The sequence below is a fragment of the Heterobasidion irregulare genome (genome assembly GCF_000320585.1).
Source record: "Heterobasidion irregulare TC 32-1 unplaced genomic scaffold scaffold_09, whole genome shotgun sequence".
NCBI classification, from domain to species: domain Eukaryota; kingdom Fungi; phylum Basidiomycota; class Agaricomycetes; order Russulales; family Bondarzewiaceae; genus Heterobasidion; species Heterobasidion irregulare.
Genome location: NW_009258205.1, coordinates 1,264,094 through 1,283,438, shown reverse-complemented (window position 1 = coordinate 1,283,438; position 19,345 = coordinate 1,264,094). Strand labels below are relative to the sequence as shown.

At 48.3% G+C, this 19,345-nt stretch overlaps 3 protein-coding genes across 3 annotated transcripts; 2 read left to right on the top strand and 1 right to left on the bottom strand.

Annotated features, from left to right (window-relative positions):
* Nucleotides 1-5,896: 5,896 nt before the first annotated feature.
* Nucleotides 5,897-8,068, bottom strand: HETIRDRAFT_429250 (uncharacterized protein; the record flags this gene model as incomplete). The annotated part of the gene is made up of 7 exons (XM_009551876.1): nucleotides 5,897-5,913; nucleotides 5,951-7,536; nucleotides 7,606-7,665; nucleotides 7,722-7,790; nucleotides 7,843-7,914; nucleotides 7,950-8,000; nucleotides 8,052-8,068. The coding sequence occupies 7 exons, from the start codon at nucleotides 8,066-8,068 to the stop codon at nucleotides 5,897-5,899; spliced, it is 1,872 nt and encodes a 623-aa protein (XP_009550171.1).
* Nucleotides 8,069-12,700: 4,632 nt separating this feature from the next.
* gh3.3 (glycoside hydrolase family 3 protein) lies at nucleotides 12,701-15,180 on the top strand (the record flags this gene model as incomplete). Its single annotated transcript, XM_009551875.1, has 4 exons — nucleotides 12,701-12,955; nucleotides 13,018-13,829; nucleotides 13,888-14,434; nucleotides 14,491-15,180. The coding sequence occupies 4 exons, from the start codon at nucleotides 12,701-12,703 to the stop codon at nucleotides 15,178-15,180; spliced, it is 2,304 nt and encodes a 767-aa protein (XP_009550170.1).
* A 2,974-nt stretch (nucleotides 15,181-18,154) lies between these two features.
* Nucleotides 18,155-18,489, top strand: HETIRDRAFT_454198 (uncharacterized protein; the record flags this gene model as incomplete). The annotated part of the gene is made up of 2 exons (XM_009551874.1): nucleotides 18,155-18,314; nucleotides 18,410-18,489. 2 exons carry the CDS (start codon nucleotides 18,155-18,157, stop codon nucleotides 18,487-18,489), a joined length of 240 nt encoding a protein of 79 aa, XP_009550169.1.
* Nucleotides 18,490-19,345: the final 856 nt, after the last annotated feature.

Genomic DNA, 19,345 nt, shown 5'->3' with positions numbered 1-19,345 from the left:
AAACGTGATGAAAGATGGACAGAGTGAATCGTGATAGAGAGAGGGAAGCGATGATGCTAAAATATCTCGTAGGTACCCGATGGAGAAGACCAAGATGAGACGAACACGCCAACCGGGAAACTGCCTTTACATACCTGGGCCATTTAGATCTTGTCTGCTATGACGCGGTATGATCTTTACTCAATTGCGTCACTCGATTGTGTAGGGCTGGCCACCGACCATGAAAATGATGGGTTTTCCGGGGAATCGGCGAGTGCACCATTTATAGCGGCAGAAAAAAAAATGCAGCGCGAGAGCCAGATTACCTACAGCTTGGGCGACGAGAAGATGTCAAGATGGCGGGTTTCAAAGCATTTAAATCGCCTAATTCCCGTGAATCATGCACTTACCTGTAGAGTTGATGCTTAGCTAGACAGCAATATACGTTCAACACTGCCTTCACCGGGACATCACGCCCACAAAACCCATGCGAATCTGTAGAAAAGACGGAGGTATTCGTTCAAATGCCTTGAAAAACAATGAAGTGCGCCAGAATCACAACAGTCTCTGTTTATGTCTAGAGCAATCCATCCACATGAGTGAGATCAATGACCACAAAATAAGAGCAAGAGAACTCACTCACGCAGCATAGTCCGGTCAACAAGCCGTAGTTATGACGAGTTCCGACCCGTCGCTTCGCGACTCTTGCACAGTGCTTAATAGTATTTCTTGGGGTTAGGGTTGAATCTGAGTTTTGTAGTTTAGTTTTAAATGACTATGAGGATTGAAATATTCCGTGTTAGTTGCAAACTATGCATTGATTATAGGCTACCTATAGTCTGAGTGTCGTCTGTATGTAGTCTGTGTGTAATCTATTGTTGGCTATATACTTGTGACTTGATTACCTATTACATGTGCTCTCATTTTGTATGCTTTTATTGTATATGCTCTTATTGTGTGTGCTGCTGTCATATGTGCTCCCATTGTGCGTGCTTGAATTGTGTGTGCTCCTATTAGGTATGCTACTATTGTATATGCTTCTATTGGATGTGCTCTTGTTGAATGTGCTCTTATTGGGTGTGCTCTCATTGAGTGTGCTCTCATTAGGTATGCTCTTGTTGAGTGTGCTCTCATTGGGTATGCTCTTATTGGGTATGTTCTTATTGGATATGCTTTTGTTGTATGTGGTGTGCTTTTGTTAGATATGCTCTAGTTGGATGTGCTTCCATCATGTGTGCTCCTATTGTATGTACTCCCATTATATGTGTTCCTATCAGATATGCTCTAGTTAGGTGTGCTCCTATTATATGTGCTCCCATTACATATAGTATGCTCCAATTACATATAGTGTGCTCCCATTATGTGTGCTTCCATTGTGTATACTCCTATTGTGTATACTCCCATCACATGTGCTTCTATTAGATGTGCTTTAGTTGGGTGTGCTTCCATTATGTGTGGTATGCTCCTATTAGATATGCTCTAGTTGTATGTGCTTTGATTATATATGCCCCTATTGCATGTGCTCCTATTGCATGTGCTCCTGTTGCTTGTACTCTTGTTGCATATGCTCCCATTGCATAGGCTCCTATTGTGTATGCTTCTATTGTGTATGCTTCCATTATGTATGCTCCCATACTCCTATCATGTGTGCTCTTATTATATGTGCTCTTGTTGTATGTGCTCTTGTTGTGTGTGCTCCCATTACATATGCTCTCATTGTATGTGCTCCTGTTATATGTGCTCCTATTAGTTTCATTGCACTTCTTTTATAGGTTATTGGACATTTTAATCTAACTTGAGTAATGTTCCTAGAGTTTTCCACCAATGTAAAAGACATATACACAGAATGCATAGATTTAGCAGGTATTGAGTTGAAAATATAAGGTACATTGATGGTTAGAGTCAGAATATTTTGCCTTGTGCTCTATGGATTTTGTCATATTTTGTCAGGTTCCCTTTTTGGATTTTTGGTGCAGAAAATGCTTTAATCAGGAGAAGAGAAATTAATAATTTGGCCAATAAAGTAATTGTTTTAGCCTCGCGCTTCGCGCTCGCCGCAGTTTGTCAGGTTTGGCCCCTCGCGCTTCGCGCTCGGGTTCTCACGTGGTTTTCACGTGTTGCCACGCGAGATACTGCCCTTCCACTCTCTTTAGACTAGCTTCTCACCCGTCGCGTTGCGACGGCGCAACCATGCTTAATCTGAGTTTTTGTTGCAGTGCTTAGTCTGAGGTTATGTGACAATGCTTAATCTAAGTTTGTGTTATAGTGCTTAGTTTGTGGTTGGGTTTTAGTCAAGCAGCCAAGTTAGAGTAGCAGTTTTATTTCAAGCATACATATAAAAAGTTAGAGTGGGGATTGAGAGTCAAAGTGTAAGAAGTTTCTATATAAGTTTTATACTACAGTCCTTGTTCAAGTCCTATTATAATTGTTAGCCATGTCACAATGATTATGATCCAAGACATACTATTGATTATCCAAAATGCCTTGCAATACCTCAGGGTACACTATATTGGTGGTTTTGGTCCCTTGTGAGTCTGGTGGGAATAACACCTTGATTCTATCTCCTGATGTGCAGCGTGACAGTGCAACATAAAGTTGGCCATGGGAAAATACAGGCCGCTCCAAATCCAATCCAACAAACTTGACAGACTGTCCTTGTGATTTGTTGATGGTCATAGCAAAGGCAACATGAACAGGGAATTGTCTGCGCTTCAAAGGAATAGGGCAGGCTTCTCCAGATGGCTCCAGGGTTAATCTAGGGATAAACACAATTCTTCCAGCATGTGCTCCACCCAAGATGCGGCATTTTAAGACACGTGTCCTTGCCTCAAGTAAGATGAGTCGAGTGCCATTGCATAGGCCATGAGAGGGATCAATGTTGCGCAAAAGAATAAGAGGACAACCTCTTTTGACATGGAGGTGAGCAAGAGGAAGGCCAGAGATATTGATAGAGTTCAAAAACTCTATAGGATAACCCTCTATATCTTTGACAGAGTCAATGCTGGTCAGGAGCTTGTCTTCTCCAGGAAACTTGGCCAGAATCTCCTTGTTGATCTCAGCAACAGTGTCATTGCGCCCAGAAAGAATCATATGGTTAAGGAAGAAGTGGTCTGGTTTGGGGTGCTGATCAGAGATATCAGGATAGATAAAGTCAATCAAGGACTGCTTAGTGTTGTTATCAAGATGCATGTTGGGAGGAAGTTCAATAGACTTGTCTTCACCAAGGTTATAGCCAGAACCAACATTGAGGAGCCATTGAGCAAAGGCATTGCTTTCAGGAGTCTGGTCTAGGCGCATGTTCTGTTTGAGAGTGAGAAGTTGGATATGATTCCAGAGTGAGGACTTGCGCAAAGATGCAGCCACAATCTGCTCTCTGCTTCCTTTGGGAACCACAGGCAAGGTCTGACGAAAGTCTCCAACAAACAACACAGTAATACCACCAAAAGGAGCAGGGTTATCCATGAGATCCTGAAGAGTGCGATCAACGGCTTCAATTCCATAGCGATGCTGCATTGGTGCCTCATCCCAAATGACCACCCCAGTCTGATGAATAAGACCATCAAAGTCAGAGTTTTTCTCCCAAGAGCAAGAGGAGCGCTCATTGAGACCCTCAATGGGGATTTTGAAGCGAGAGTGAGCAGTGCGACCACCATCCAGAAGCAAGGAGGCAATGCCAGAAGAAGCAACACAAAGAGCAGCCTTGCCTTGAGAGCGGACAGAGGCAGCAATGGTGTTGCAAACATAGGTCTTTCCACCACCTCCAGCACTATGCAGAAAGAAGACTTGGCCTTGGTTGGACTGGACTGACTGCATAACAGCATCATAGGCATTCCTCTGCTCAGCATTGAAGGTCAATAGATTAGTCTCCACCTGAAGTGCAAGGTCAGCTCAAGGTCAACTTTGAAGGATACATGGTAACTGACCTGTTCCCAAAGAGCCACATAATCATGGTTGAGCTCATTTTGAAGAAGCACATTTGCAGCTTGGTTCCAATCTTGCAGAGGCAAAGGCATAGGAGGATAGTCAATGAGGCGCTTTCCCATTCCAGTAAGGACTTTGTCCAGAAGATAGAGGCCATAATCAAAGACATCCTCTTGAGTAGGATCAGGAAAGCCCATGGCAGTAAGACGCACATGCAGATCATCACAGATTTTGTCCTTGTAGCGGTTCCAAAGAATAAGAGGTTGTGAAGGAATGCAGAAGCAAAGGATGGTGGCAAAGAGGGATCTAAGTTGAGATCCAGTCTGCATGTCTGCTGCTTCAGCCAAGGCCATATCCCACTCTCCATCATCCTCCAAAAGGCCACGTGCAAAGCAGGCCTCACGAAAGGTTGGATACTCAATGCCTTGATAAGTGCGAATGTCCTTCCAGTCCTTGGCACCCTTAACAATAGTAAGCAAGGTCCTGAGGTAAAAGCGCTCTCCTGCTGAGGGATGAACATAGTACATTCTGCCAATAGTTGAGTGTTGAATACGTGGTGTCCATGCTCTATTCTTTTGATTCCAGACATAGAAGGGAGGAAAGTCTTGATAAATGTAAGCATGGGCAGCAGGATACTTTTGGTTGGCAATGAACCATTCAGTCAACTCTGTCTTTTGGGACTTGTTACTATTGAGAAGTTCTTCAGGATTGTCATCAGAATCAAAATAGACCTGCTGCTAATTAGGAAGATGAACAGGAAGACGATAGACTGAAGGAAACTCCAGATGCCTTGGGAATTCAAAGATGTTCCAGCAAGCCTCCATAGGTCCAATATAGCGAGCATCCACATAGTCCTTAATCTCATCAATATCTCCAATTTCAATAGTGGCATGATCAGGACCTTTGTAGATATACTTGTGAATGTATTTGATGGCCTTGATAGAAGCGCAGACCTCTACATTGATGTGGCAGTTATATTTGGCAAGAAGATAGGGATTATGAGGAACAACATCGCGATTGTCAAACTGCATAGCACCTCGAGTGAAAGTGCGCCCATTGTTTGGTCTAGCATATGTAGGATAGCCATCTTCACCATAAAGGGTGTGCTCATTGAAGTCCTTGCGATAATGCTTGCTACAGACCTTGACCTTTGTGCTGCCAATATTCTTTTCCTCCATGCAACGTGCTTGAGGGAATTCAGGGCCACAACGTCCATGAAGCATGTATTTGGTGACAGACTCATATAGCATAGGATGGGTGGCAGGATCAGGGAGCTGGGCAGAGACAATTCGATCCACATCTTCAGCACTCTGAATTTTGTGTTCTTGCTTCAAGAAAAGGAGAAGGTGCATGTGAGGAAGCCCACGCTTTTGAAACTCAATGGTATATACCATGCCAGCAACCCCTCCAAACAGGCCCTCTTTGATCTCCTTGAGCAAAGCCTTCATCTTTTGTGCAAAGACACGTGCCACCAAATCAGGACGATCAGAAGGATTCTGAGTTGTACCATCATCATATTTCAAGAGCTCTTTTTGAATCTCTGGCCAATTAGGATTTGCAGTCATGGTAAGGAAGATGTCTGGCTTATGACAATGGCGAGTGATAGCCATAGAGTCTTGGAAAAGCTGATACATATAACGTGGACTGCCTGCATGAGTGGAGGGAAGAACTATGCGCCTTCCTTGTTGGCCTAGGTTGATACCTGCTTCTGCATGAATGGCATCAAACAGTGACTGGTACTTGTCTGCCCTAATCTCCTTCTGATGGTTCCTGATCCAGAAAAGGTTGCTAGACTCAATAGATGCCCAAGCATCAACCACATATTGCTGAAATAGCTTGCCAGCTCTGAAGATAGTTTCAGGTTCAAGCAAACAGCGCATAAGAAGATATGCATAATAACAGCGCTGAGACACCTTGAATGAGAGCATTTGGCCATTAGGTCCAGGATGAGCAGGAATATTGGGATGAAAGCCTTGTTCGCCATGTGGAAACAATGTCACATAATGTAGGGGACTGTAGTGAGGGTGAAGATGGCTAAAGTGCTTTAGACCTCCATGGTTATAGCGGACAACAATATCTCTGTGCAAATCCACTTCCTCATCTCCATTCCCAGGTATAATAGCAGCAACCTCATCAACAGTAGGCTCATTATAGCGACGATGATCGGCATTAGGCAAGACTGTGATGCGAGCTGAAATCTTGTCATTCTCTCCAGGGTTCTTTTCTGCCAGGATTTGATAGGCATGACGATACAAAGGAACATAAGGATTGTGTGTATGAAACATATCCTGCAAGTCATTCATGATTTCAGATCTCAAGTTGGCATTATTGTTGTTGCGCTCATTAAGTGCAGCCTGAGGATCAATAACATAAAGCTGAGCATAGGAGGGTTTGATGTTGTTAGGTGGTAGCAAGCTTCCCATCTTATGAGACAGTTCCCCATGAATTTTAAATGAATAAGGCCCAGAGGTAGAGGTAACATGATCTGATAGCTTTGCAGCAATAGAAGTGAATGCAAATGCACTGTTGTACTGCCTGATATGATCTCTAAAAAATTTTGGAACTGAACCACCTTCCCAAAGCAGTCGGCGCAAGGTTGGGGGAGGTTGCAAAAATGCAGGCAATCTGATCTGACCCTGTAAGCAGCACATGCCAAAGCGAGGGTGGATACGACTGGAGTTGGTAAGACGTTCAGAAGAGAAATGGAGTGCAAGACAGTGAGCACATTCTATATTCATAAGACCAAGGCTGTGACGTGCAATAGGCTCTTGATATGGACGGCGACCTAGAGGCAGATTTTGGAGAGCCTGATGAGCCACTACAGCTTGATTATTTTGTTGGATAGCAAGGTTATGCTGATGTGCCTGCTCTTCAAGGTCTAGATGATGTGCCTGCTCTGCAAGATCAAGCTGATGATGAAGGTGCTGCTGCTGCTGAATATCTTGCTGATGTTGCTGGTCAAGAATTGCATAATGATTATTCTCTTCCTGTTGTCTTATAGAAGATGTAGGATGAGGAGGGTTATTGGGTTCAGGCCTTGTGCTTTCTCTACGACGACGTCTATGTTCTGCATGAGTCCTTTCAAAATTCTCCATCATACGATGCTCATAATCAGGATGGCTAGCTGCTGCAAGACGTGTGCGAGCCTGTCGATCATGATTCCCAATCAAGTGTCGTGGAAGATTAGGATAGGCAGAAACATTGACAGGCCAATAATGAGGTGGTGGTGCAGGCATTGGAGGAAGAGCATAGATAGGATACTGTCCAGGAATTTGGTAAGCCGTAGCACCATGATAGACAGAGTGTTGGAACATGGGAGCAGGATAAAAGTAGGGAGGAACATATTGAGCAGGATAATATGATGGAGCAGAGGGAGCAGCAACTGCAGAATAGTATGACTGGACAGGAGGAGCAAGTGTGGCAGGCTGGTGAAGCTGAATGGGTGGTGCAAGAGAAATAGGAGGCTGAGCAGGATTAGAAGTGACAGGATGGGAAGGTCTAGAGAGATCCTCAAAGACAGGCTGACAAATAGAGCCTCGTAATGCAGAACGCTCGCGCCGAAGAGTAGGAGAAGTCATCTGAAGCCTTTCAGCACGCTCTTGCTCCTGCACAGTCTGGCGCTCATGCTCAGGAGTCCTAGGAGGAGTTCTTATAAACCCTAAAATTAATAAACAAATTTTGTGTGATTTAACAAAAACTGCATACCTTGTCATAGTCACATCCACATGGGCAGCCTCTTCAATAGCCTCTTGGTTTTCAACATATCTATGGTTTCTTCTTTCTAGCCAATGACCATAAAAAGATTAAATAAAACCACATACCCATTGAGATTCTCAGGTGGAGGAGTCATATACAGATCATCCTCATCTTCACTATTATTGGCATTCTCACTATAGCAAATATGAGTACACACAACCAATAAGCAAAAAGTAAGTCACATACTTATGTACAGTCTCAGGTGGGGGTGTCATATAGAGATCATCCTCATCATCATCTCTAAAGAGAATTTTAGCACTGAAACAGTATCCAAGCAAGCCAAAAATACTCACAAAGGTGCCAATGCAGGCATCCAGACTTCCACCACACCCTCGTTAGGAGGCCTAAAAAAAGAATTGAGCACAATGGACATGATGCAAGCAACACAGACTTACAAAGGTGGAACACTCATTGTGAAAAGCTAAATAAAAAAAAACACCTGCAAACAAAACCAAGAGCCAAGAATGGTTGCCAAGCTAAGCACTCGCTGAATGCCCCCTCACAGTTCACCTGAAGAAATTGCCACAAGACAGTGCCAGGGGAAGAGGATTCCCAATGCTCTTTGACGACTCAATGTCACCCGTTGTCTGCAAAGCAGGTCGTTGTGACTGTGAGATCGTGGTAAAAGGTACCTGAGCAACTGAAACACCGCAGGATGAGAGAGGTCCAGGCAGCTATGAAAAGACTACTTTTGGCTACAGCAAACTAAGGCCGTGCTGGTAGACTTCACACCCTGTAGGCTTTTTCTAAGCAGAATCCGTGCTCAAAGACACCCAGTAGAGCAGAGTAGAGTTTGAGAGAAAAGCCAGTGAGGAATAAAGCAGAGGAGAGCACAGATGAGGGTCTGGGACAGAGATGATGATGGTTGATGGCAGAGATTAGGTATCGCAAGGCTCGCAGCAGCCCCGGGCACGCGCGCGCTGACTAACTCCATTTCAAACTCCGACACGCTCCGTTTCGCGTCCCGAAGCCTATGGGACAGAGGTCTTGCGTGGTTTGTCGCGTGGGATTAGCCGACGGCTAGTTGCCACCGGACCCCTACTGTCGCCCTCTATATAGAGACTAGCTTCTCACCCGTCGCGTTGCGACGGCGCAACCATGCTTAATCTGAGTTCTTGTTACAGTGCTTGGTCCGACGTGCCTGTAAAGTCTTGTGCCCATAAAGTGCAGTGCTCATAAAGTGCAGTGCCCATAAAGTGCAGTGCTCATAAAGTGCAATGCCCGTAAAGTGCAGTGCCCGTAAAGTGCAGTGCCCGTAAAATGCAATATCTGTAAAGTGCAGTGTCCATAAAGTGCAGTGCCCATAAAGTCTAGTGTCCACAAAGTCCAGTGCCCACAAAGTCCAGTGCCTATAAAGTCCAGTGCCTATAAAGTCTAGTGCCCACAAAGTCCAGTGCCTATAAAGTCTAGTGCCTATAAAGTACAGTGCCTGTAAAATCCAGTGCCCGTGCTTAATCTGAGTTTTTGTTGTAGTGCTTGGTCTCATGTGCCTGTAGAGTGCACTGACTATAAAGTCCAGTGCCCATAAAGTCCAGTCCCCATAAAGTCCAGTGCCCATAAAGTCCAGTGCCCCAATATCCCTATATGGCTCTTTTATAATATCCTATAAGGTCCTTCCTGTAAGATTCCCATATAAAGCTCCCTATAAGGTCCCATCCATTAGATTCCCCTATGAGATTCTGTCCTATGAGGCTCCCCCATCATAGTCCCACCCATGAGGCTCCCCCATGAGGTTCTCTGTGAGGTGCTAGGATGCCATTTCAAGCTCCAATGGCTGCAGAGGCATAGCCCACTCTAGTTGCTAGGGTTTTTTATGTGGCCTACATAAGTGTGAGCAAGGACATATGACTTGAGCTATTAGCCCAGTGCCACCATTTCTTATTGTCCCCTTTTATTTATTATTAATTTACATAAAAAAAATACCTGCAAAAAAAACCAAGAGCCCAGAGTGGCTGCCAAGCTAAGCACTTGGTGAATGCCCCCTTGCCTGAAGAAATCACTGCAAGACAGTGCCAGGGGAAGAGAATTCCCTATGGTTAGGTTAGCTCCGGGCACGCGCGCGCTGACCAATTCCGTTTCAAGCTCAGACACGCTCCGTTTCGCGTCCCGAAGCCTATGGGACAGTGGTCTCGCGTGGTTTCTTACGTGGCCCACGCGAGCATAAGCGAGGAGCACGCAAGCATAGCCGTCGCTTAAGCGCCACAATTTTGCAGTGTCGCCCTCTATTTATGGACTAGCTTTTCACCCGTCGCGTTGCGACGGCGCAACCATGCTTAATCTGAGTTTTTGCTACAGTGCTTGGTCCGATGTGTTTGTAAAGTCTAGTGCCTGTAAAGTCTAGTATTCACAAAGTCCAGTGCCTATAAAGTCTAGTGCCTGTGAAGTACAGTGCCCATGCTTAATCTGAGTTTTTGTTGTAGTGCTTGGTCTCATGTGCCTGTAGAGTGCACTGACTATAAAGTCCAGTGCCCATAAAGTCCAGTGCCCGTAAAGTCCAGTGCCTGTAAAGTCCAGTGCCTATAAAGTCTAGTGCCTGTAAAGTCCAGTGCCCGTAAAGTCCAATGTTCACAAAGTCCAGTGCCCATAAATTCCAGTGCCCATAAAGTCCAGTGTCTATAAAGTCCAGTGCCTATAAAGTCTTGTGCCCCAATATCCTTATATGGCTCTTTATAATATCCTATAAGGTCCTTCCTGTAATAATCCCATATAAAGCTCCCTATAAGGTCCCATCCATTAGATTCCCCTATGAGATTCTGCCCTATGAGGCTCCCCCATTAGAGTCCCACCTATAAGGCTCCCCCGTGAGGTTCTCTGTGAGGTGCTGGGATGCCATTTCAAGCTCTAATGGCTGCAGAGGCATAGCCCACTCTAGTTGCTAGGGTTGCTAGGAGCATCAAGACATGGCTTACTCTGCTCACCCAATTTGTCATGGATGCTTGCTTTGCTCACATGGTTTCTTATGTGGCCTACATAAGTGTGAGCAAGGACATATGACTTGAGCTATTAGCCCAGTGCCACCATTTCTTATTGTCCCCTTTTATTTATTATTTATTTACATAAAAAAAATGCCTGCAAACAAAACCAAGAGCCTAGAGTGGTTGCCAAGCTAAGCACTTGGTGAATGCCCCCTTGCCTGAAGAAATCACTGCAAGATAGTGCCAGGGGAAGAGAATTCCCTATGGTTAGGTTAGCTCCGGGCACGCGCGCGCTGACCAACTCTGTTTCAAGCTCCGACATGCTCCGTTTCGCATCCCGAAGCCTATGGGACAGTGGTCTCGCGTGGTTTCTTACGTGGCCCACGCGAGCATAAGCGAAGACACGCGACCTGAGCCGCCGGCCCAGCGCCACAATTTTCCAGTGTCGCCCTCTATTTACTAGCTTCTCACCCGTCGCGTTGCGACGGCACAACCATGCTTAATCTGAGTTTTTGTTACAGTGCTTGGTCTCATGTGCCTGTAAAGTCTAGTCTCTGTAAAGTCCAGTGCTCGTAAAGTCCAGTGCTTGTAAAGCCCAGTGCCTGTAAATTTTAGTGCCTATAAAGTCCAGTGCCCATAAATTATTTTGCCCTAATATAGCTCTCTGATCATATTCTATAAGGTCCTGCCCATAATATTCTCTATATAAGACTCTCTTGTCAAGTATTATTTAGTTCCTCTATAAGGTCATACCTATAAGGCTTTCCCATAAAGTGCTGCGATACTATTTCAAGCTCCAACAGCTGCCAAGATATGGCCCATATAAGGTTCTCCTATATAGGTTCCTTTATTATATTCCCCTGTTAGGTTTCTCCATTATGCTTACCTATTATGTTCCTCTGTCAGGTTCCTCTATAAGATCTTGCCAGTGAGGCTCTCTTGTGAAGCTCCTCTATAAGGTGCTAGAATATCACTTTTAGTGCCCATAAAGTCTAGTTCCCATGATATTCTATAATGTCCTGCCTATAAGATTCCCCTATAAGGCCCTTCTATGAGATTTTGCAAAATGACATTCAAAAGATTTCCCTATAAGGTTCCTCTGCCAGATCCTGCCTATATGGCTTCCCTATTAGGCTCCCTTTTCATATTCCATGAAAGGTTCTGCCCATAAGGCTCCCCTATGAGATTCTGCCCTATGAGGCTCCCCCGTGAGGTTCCCTGTGGGGTGCCAGAATGCCATTTTGAGCCCCGATGGCTGCCGAGGCACGGCCTGCTCCAGTTGCTGGCATTGCCGGGCAGACCGGGATGCCGTGTGAAACCCCGACAGCTGCCGAGACACGGCCCGCTCCAGTTGCGGAGGTTGCCGGGCGGCTGAAGAGACAGCTCGCTCCGCTCGCCAAATTTGTCATGGCGCTCGCTTCGCTCGCGTGGTTTCTTACGTGGCCCACGCGAGCATAAGCGACAACACGCGACATTAGCCGGCGGAGTTTTGCCACAATTCTTCACTGTCGCCCTCTATATAGGGATGGATGGATGGATGGATTTATGGATGGATGCTACGCCGTCATCCTCGATTTGGACAAAGAGATGCCATATTTGGTGCATGCAAACACGAGGTGCCATCGTTCTCACGCTGGCCATCGCCTTTAAATTCATACGCATGTCTCCTTTTTTGACTCTGAGAGCATCTAGCACCCTCACAATGTCTCTTTATAACATTCAAAGCGGCTGACTTGCTCTTTGGGTGCTGGAAGTTCCACAATTGGCCTCTTCTGTCATCCTAGGTGATTCTCTGTGGGCTCTGCAGTTGCTGCAATGAACATCTCGCAGAAGGGTCGGTAGACTGGGTCCATGTGGAAGACGCATGATGCCTCGGAACTGCATCATGTGAGTTTCATTCGCACGGTTATATTTAACATACTCTCATCCCGTGCCATTGTCACCAGGCTGTCTATCCTGTTTGACGCTATGAGCACGCCCGATTTTTTATAGAAGCCTTTTGCACCTGATGGACTTGATGCCAAATCCGGACCGCCTCTCGATGGTCCCCGCGACGTCTATTTGTTTATTACAGCAACGATTGTCAAAAAGGACGAGCATCGATGGAACTTACTTCTTAGCCAGCCACGATGCTACCCCTATCCATGCAGCTCGTCATCTCACTGACTGCTCTGTCTCATCACGCACTCGCTGCGTTTCCCGATTGTGTCAATGGACCACTCGCTTCGAACCTGGTGTGCAATACCAGCGCTCCCTACCTTGACAGGGCGAAAGCTCTTGTCGCCGAGTTAACTTTAGAGGAGCTCGTTAACAACACAGTCAATATGTCTCCTGGAGTCGAGCGTCTGGGCTTGCCCCCTTATAATTGGTGGAGTGAGGCTTTGGTATCTTTTATTATCTACTTTTATCTGCTCGACTCACTCTGATGATCCTCAATTATCTTCAGCACGGTGTAGCGAATAGCCCAGGATCCCATTTCGCCCCTGCTGGGGAAGAGTTCAGCTTTGCGACTTCTTTTCCTCAACCGATCCTGATGAGTGCGGCCTTCGATGACCCCCTCATACATTCCATCGCAGAAGTCATCAGTACTGAAGCTCGTGCCTTCGGCAACGCTGGCTGGGCCGGGCTTGACTTCTTCACCCCAAACATCAACCCATTCAAAGATCCACGCTGGGGCCGTGGACAGGAGACACCTGGAGAAGATCCTTTCCATATTGCGCAGTATGTCTACCAGCTGGTCCCCGCGCTGCAAGGCGGGTTCGACCCGGAGCCTTATTACAAGGTCATTGCCGACTGCAAGCACTTTGCAGCATACGACCTCGAGAACTGGCACGGAAATGATCGCAAGGGCTTCAACGCCATTGTCTCGACTCAGGATCTCTCCGAATATTACACTCCCTCATTCCAGAGCTGTGTGCGAGATGCCAAGGTTGCGTCCATCATGTGCAGCTACAATGCCGTGAACGGCGTGCCGTCCTGTGCTAGCTCATACCTTCTCCAAGACGTCATCCGGGATTATTTCGGGTTTGGAGAGGACAAGTGGGTCACCGGGGACTGTGCGGCTGTGGAGAGTATCTTCGATTTTCATCACTACACGACGACTTTGGTCAATGCTTCTGCCGTCGCACTACACGCTGGAACGGATGTGGACTGCGGAGATTCGTTCTCTACTTCGCTTGTTCAAGCTGTCAATGAATCACTTGTTACTGAAGCGGACATTCAGAAAGCTCTCGTGCGCCTCTACGGATCACTCGTGAGGTACGCCTCGCCACTCGAGTTCGTATTGCCGATACTGATCGCGTGTTTTGCTATCCAGACTCGGATATTTCGATCCTGCCGAGACTCAACCGTACCGCCAATTGAGCTGGCAAGATGTCAATACACCCAACGCTCAAAGTCTCGCTCATCTCATCGCTACTGAGGGCCTTGTCCTCCTCAAGAATGATGGCATCCTACCACTTTCCAAGCGTATAAAGAATATTGCGCTTATCGGACCTTGGGCGAACGCAACGACGCAGATGCAAGGCAACTACGCAGGTGTTGCGCCATTCCTCATCAGTCCTCTCCAGGCGCTTCAAACCGCCGGGTACAATGTCACTTTTCAAATTGGCACTGCAGTGTCGACTAGCGATACCAGCGGTTTTAGCGCCGCTCTCGCCACAGTTTCAGATGCAGAGGTAGTCGTTTACGTTGGAGGAATAGATAATTCGATTGAGGCCGAGGAAAATGATCGCACTTCCATCGTCTGGCCGGGAAACCAGCTGGATTTGATCAGTCAGCTCGCGAGCCTTGAGAAGCCGGTCGTCGTAGTTCAAATGGGTGGTGGCCAAGTTGACGACTCAGAATTAAAAGCCAATAGCTCGGTGTGTATGCTCGGTAGACCATGCTACTTCTCTATGCTTATGGAATCATGTCCCAGATTAACGCTCTCATCTGGGCCGGATATCCTGGACAGAGCGGTGGTACCGCACTCGTAGACATCCTCACTGGCACCAAAGCACCTGCGGGACGTCTTCCAGTCACCCAATACCCCGCCGCCTACGTAGATCAGATCCCCATGACTGACATGGCCTTGCGACCTAACTCGTCTTCCGATACCCCAGGCCGCACTTACAAGTGGTACACTGGCACGCCCATTTTCGAATTTGGATTCGGTCTTCATTACACGAATTTCGCACTTGCATGGGTGAAGGGGAGCCCAAAGCCGTCTTATCATATCCAGGATCTTGTCGCGTCCGCTAAAAAATCTGGTGCGCCGTATGTTGATCTCGCTCTCCTCGACACGTTTCAGGTGGATGTGAAGAACACGGGCAAGACTACATCCGACTACGTCGTACTCTTGTTCACCAACACCACCGCCGGGCCATCGCCTGCTCCGTTGAAGGAGCTCGTGTCTTATGCCCGCTTAAAGAACATCTCTCCTGGGCACACATCCACCGCGACACTGACCGTTACCCTCGGTACGATCGCGCGAGTGGACGAAGACGGGAATCGCGTTCTCTATCCAGGCACTTACAATTTTTGGCTCGACACAACGGGGGAGATCAAGTATAGTTTTCAGTTGACTGGAAAGAGCGCGCAGATTGCGAATTGGCCTCAGCCCAGATGAGGCATCTGATTGTATTTTTGATGATGTGGTTCTTGTTCCAAGTATTATATCGCGATGCATTCGTACATGACGCTCCTCTAAAGTGATTGTATTCATTCGACCCTCATCGATTAACGGCATGTCCACAAATTGACAACAATCATATATATATCAACGTTGTATCTGCTTAGTCGTGACTGGGCATGCCCCCGAGACATGAACCATCAAAAGGCGCCATTCGCCCATGCCTATCCACCTTCGATCGTGCTTTCGTGATGTCTATTTCCATTATTCGGACGATACACCTCGGAGCAAATCCGAGAAAGTAGACGAGCTCGTTTTCTCGTGAAACTAGACGCTTGCGTCATTAGACGAATATGTTAGAAGGGAGTAGTGACTTCGGGAACAACCCAGTAAGGAGACACTCAGTGATTTCCCCGTAGACGATTCTGCGACCGGCACTGCTTCAACAAGATCGGCGTTAACGGCGATGCACGGAGTAGTAGTGTCTCATCTCATTAGCCCTCAAGCTCCAAGCTTCAAGGCTCGATATCCACGGAGATCGCACATCCCAATGCCAATACGGGAACAAGGAAAATTCGAGCACAGTTTTTGCAAATGATGTTCATTGATCTAGGTGCTACATACGTGATGCACAGTTCCTCGACCCCCGTTAGGATGTACCAGCGATTGGGCGGAACAGCAACCAGAGAAGGCGGACGCTGGATCGCAGGGAAGCCACACGTTGCCCCAAGGTGTAACGCGCTCATCTTGAGCCCATCAAGTAAACGCTGATTTGATGAAGTAGTGAGCGAATGCCCGACGGGGCTGTACTTATTGTCGAGAAGATGTCATCATCGAATTCTATACATGAGCGCCAGGACAGGCACGTAAGTACATACGGGCCAAGAAACACACCTACTGAAGGGGCATCCATGCCAGTCCTGAAGCAACCTGCGCATCGTTCACCCCAGCCGGTTCAAAGGGTAATATTAGAGGCATAACCTGTCCCCTTTCGAGCTGGAGATGCAGAGACGATGCCATGGGTAGGATGGATAGCGACTTGTCGGTAGGCGCCAACGGTACCAAGTTGTAGCCTCGCACCGAACCGTAGCGCGTCGTCATTCCTACTCGAGCGAGCGAGCGGACTGACTGGACACCACGACCAGATACCACTTTATCCTGGCACAATACTGCACGCTCGACCAGTTTGTCAGAAGCGAAGTGAGGCTTTCCAATGCCCTACACGCCTGGAACCATCAGGTGACGATATGCAGTTGCATCTTGGAGGCGGGTTGGAAGGGCATCCGTCATGCCGATGCAGTGGCGAATGGCGAGCAGTCGTCGTACTAAGCTGATACGCCGCCAGTGAATGACACCTTGCAAGAATTGTATTTCTAGTTACAATCCAAACATAGCCGGCGTGTGGGCGCACGATAACGCAGCGAGAAGCGCGCAGATCATGTAGCAAGTACGTACTGTCTAGATGATAGCATCGACCGGTTGTGACGCCCAGAGCCGACGACGACACCCGCCATTGACGTGAGTCCCCCAAGGGGCTCGACGGTAGCAGGCATGCTCTGTAAGAAGGGAAGATGAGAACGACCAAAGATTGAGAACGGTCAGGCGGACCGCGGCGTCCAGTCGTTACGAGATCGCCCTGAGAGTCTGGTCTGGTCTGCAGAGCACAGAATCTCGGTGTTCGGCGGGCACCCACGCACGACCCTGCTCGGCCGTCCCAAGTTTCAGACGTCCCTCACGTACGGGGGGTTCTATGTCAAGGTGAATGGTTTCTGTCCAAGTCACTGACAACGCACTGACGTGTTCGGGTGGAGGGTTGTACTCACGCGTCGCTCACTTCCAATGGACCCTGTTCCATGGATGTTCGGCTCCGTGCTACGTGCATCCCTGTGTTCCCATCCGCTGTGTCGACCTGGATGTGTGTCCAATGGTTCGAGGTCAGCGTCGTTGACGAGCGAATAGTGGGGTTAGGGTTACGATATGAACCAAATCGAGATCGATCGAGATCGCCCAGCGAACGGCATTGAATGCAGTCCAACGCTCGCTTGCAGGCCTCAAACATCCCAAACCATCTCAAACCATTTATCGATGGCTACTCGGCTGCGAACAGGCACTAAAAAATACATGCGCCGCACGCTGTCGTTTCTGACGAGTAGATCTATCCTCCGGCATCAAAGACAAGCTTGGAGCGCCTCCGACGAGCGCCTCGGCACACCTCAATCCGACTGCATTCCACTAGATTCCACTGCCCTGCGGCGGCTACCGGTGTTTTCTCCCCGAGCAGGCCCCCTCGGAATATCCAGCGCTAACATCGACGGTAGTGATTCAGATTGGGTAGCCCGCCGCTAGCGCCACCTGTCTCTCATGTATCATCTGACACTTTCTCGGTATATGTATGGATCCTGTCTTGGAGGCTCTGCACCCTTGTCCCCTGTCTGCAGAGCCAATTGAGTGGGCGAGGCGCGAAATCCGATGCTTTGACTCACTAGACGCAAATGAAAGACAATTGTCGGCTGCGTCTGTATGCCTCTGCGCTGGAAGCTGAAGGGCCTGAACGTCCTGAACGTTCACTGGGCTAAGTCGGAGGAGTCCGGCTGTCCAGGCTCGTCAATGCAAAATTCATCAATGATCCCAGCGCTGCTCATGCATTGAATGCCAGGCAGGGCACGAGTCGGATCTAAAAGCGATCTAACGTATCCTTGATCCCTGGCTCAACGGGGTCCAAACCTAGGCCCTTATAATCCGGTCCTTCTGCGCGATTAGAAACCTCCTGCTGCTTTCTCCCCCTTCCTCGAGATTCTTCGCTACCTCCGTTTCCGCCTCTACAACAAGCAACGATCACACACCGCTTGCATATCCAATTCCCCCACACCGACATCATCGCGCCCGCGTCAGCGTCGAGCCCATCTATCCACCTAACTCCTCCCTCTCTCGCGCACAAACCCCATCGGTCGCTCATCCAAACCCAGTCGAAATGGCCAACGTACGCATGTTCGACGTGTTCGAAAGCCCGAACTTCGAGCTCGACCACGCAGACCGCGCGGCCGCACAGGTCCTCGCCCTGCGCGCGGGGCTCGGCGTCCTCTCCGCGCTCGTCGGCGTCGGCGTGTGGAAGTATTTCTGGTCGGAGAAGAGTGAGTCGTCTATTATCCCGTTGCCCCTCCACTCCTCTTCCCTCTCGCGCCCTCTCTCTATCTGCTATGTGCCCATTCCTGAGCGAGCGTTGCAGTGCTGGCTGTCGCATCGGTGCTGATCGCTGCGTCTGTCGGGCCAGGCCTCAAAGGTGCAGAACTCCGCGGGACGGCTTGAACACCGCACAGCACGATGAAACAGTCGCGCGCTTGTGTGAGGGAGTTGCCATGGAATGGTGTCAGGGGAGGAGTTGTCGTCGTCGTCATCGTCGTTTCGCAAGTTGGGATATCGCTATAGCTGTTTGGTTCTTCGATTTGGATCAGCCCGTTTCACGTCTGCTTGTTTCGTTCGTCGCAATTGCCTAGTAAGTGCCTTACGTCCCATCCTCTCCATTCCAATCGCTAACGCACGCCTCTGCCGCGCACAGTTGTACGTTGTATTACTACTACCGCTCGCCGTCGCCGTTGCAGCACATCCACAACGCGTGTTTGATTTGATGTATGCATGTACGTTCTAAGGACGTCAAGATTGGATGGGAAGGACCGGCATACGTAGAGGGCTCGGGAGCCGCGTCGAGATTTGCCGCGCGTATGCATGTACAGTATATATTTTCGGGATCTGTGTACAACATCCGTTAGCCTCCTGACAGGAGAATGCATGACGGGCCCGTCGGCAGCGCGAGCCGCGGCGTTACGCTCAAGGGGCTCGAGGAGCAAGGATGCGGTTAGCAAGTCCGCCAGCGCGGTAACATTGGAACAGGAGCTTAGTCTGGCGCGCCCGATATGCATGGGGATCGTGCAGGGACTCGACCAGACCCAATGTGGCAGGCAAGCACGGAAATGAGTTTACGACACCGACGAGATGGGTTTGGGACAATAATGGATCATGATACATGATCGTGGACGCATCTCCCCGCGCGTGCGATAGGATATGATACGCGTATCTCGCAAGGCTGGTGTCAGGACCGGATTGGAGGAAGACATGCACCTCCTTGGAAGCGCGCAGGCACGAGGAATGGTGTGTACATAAGAGA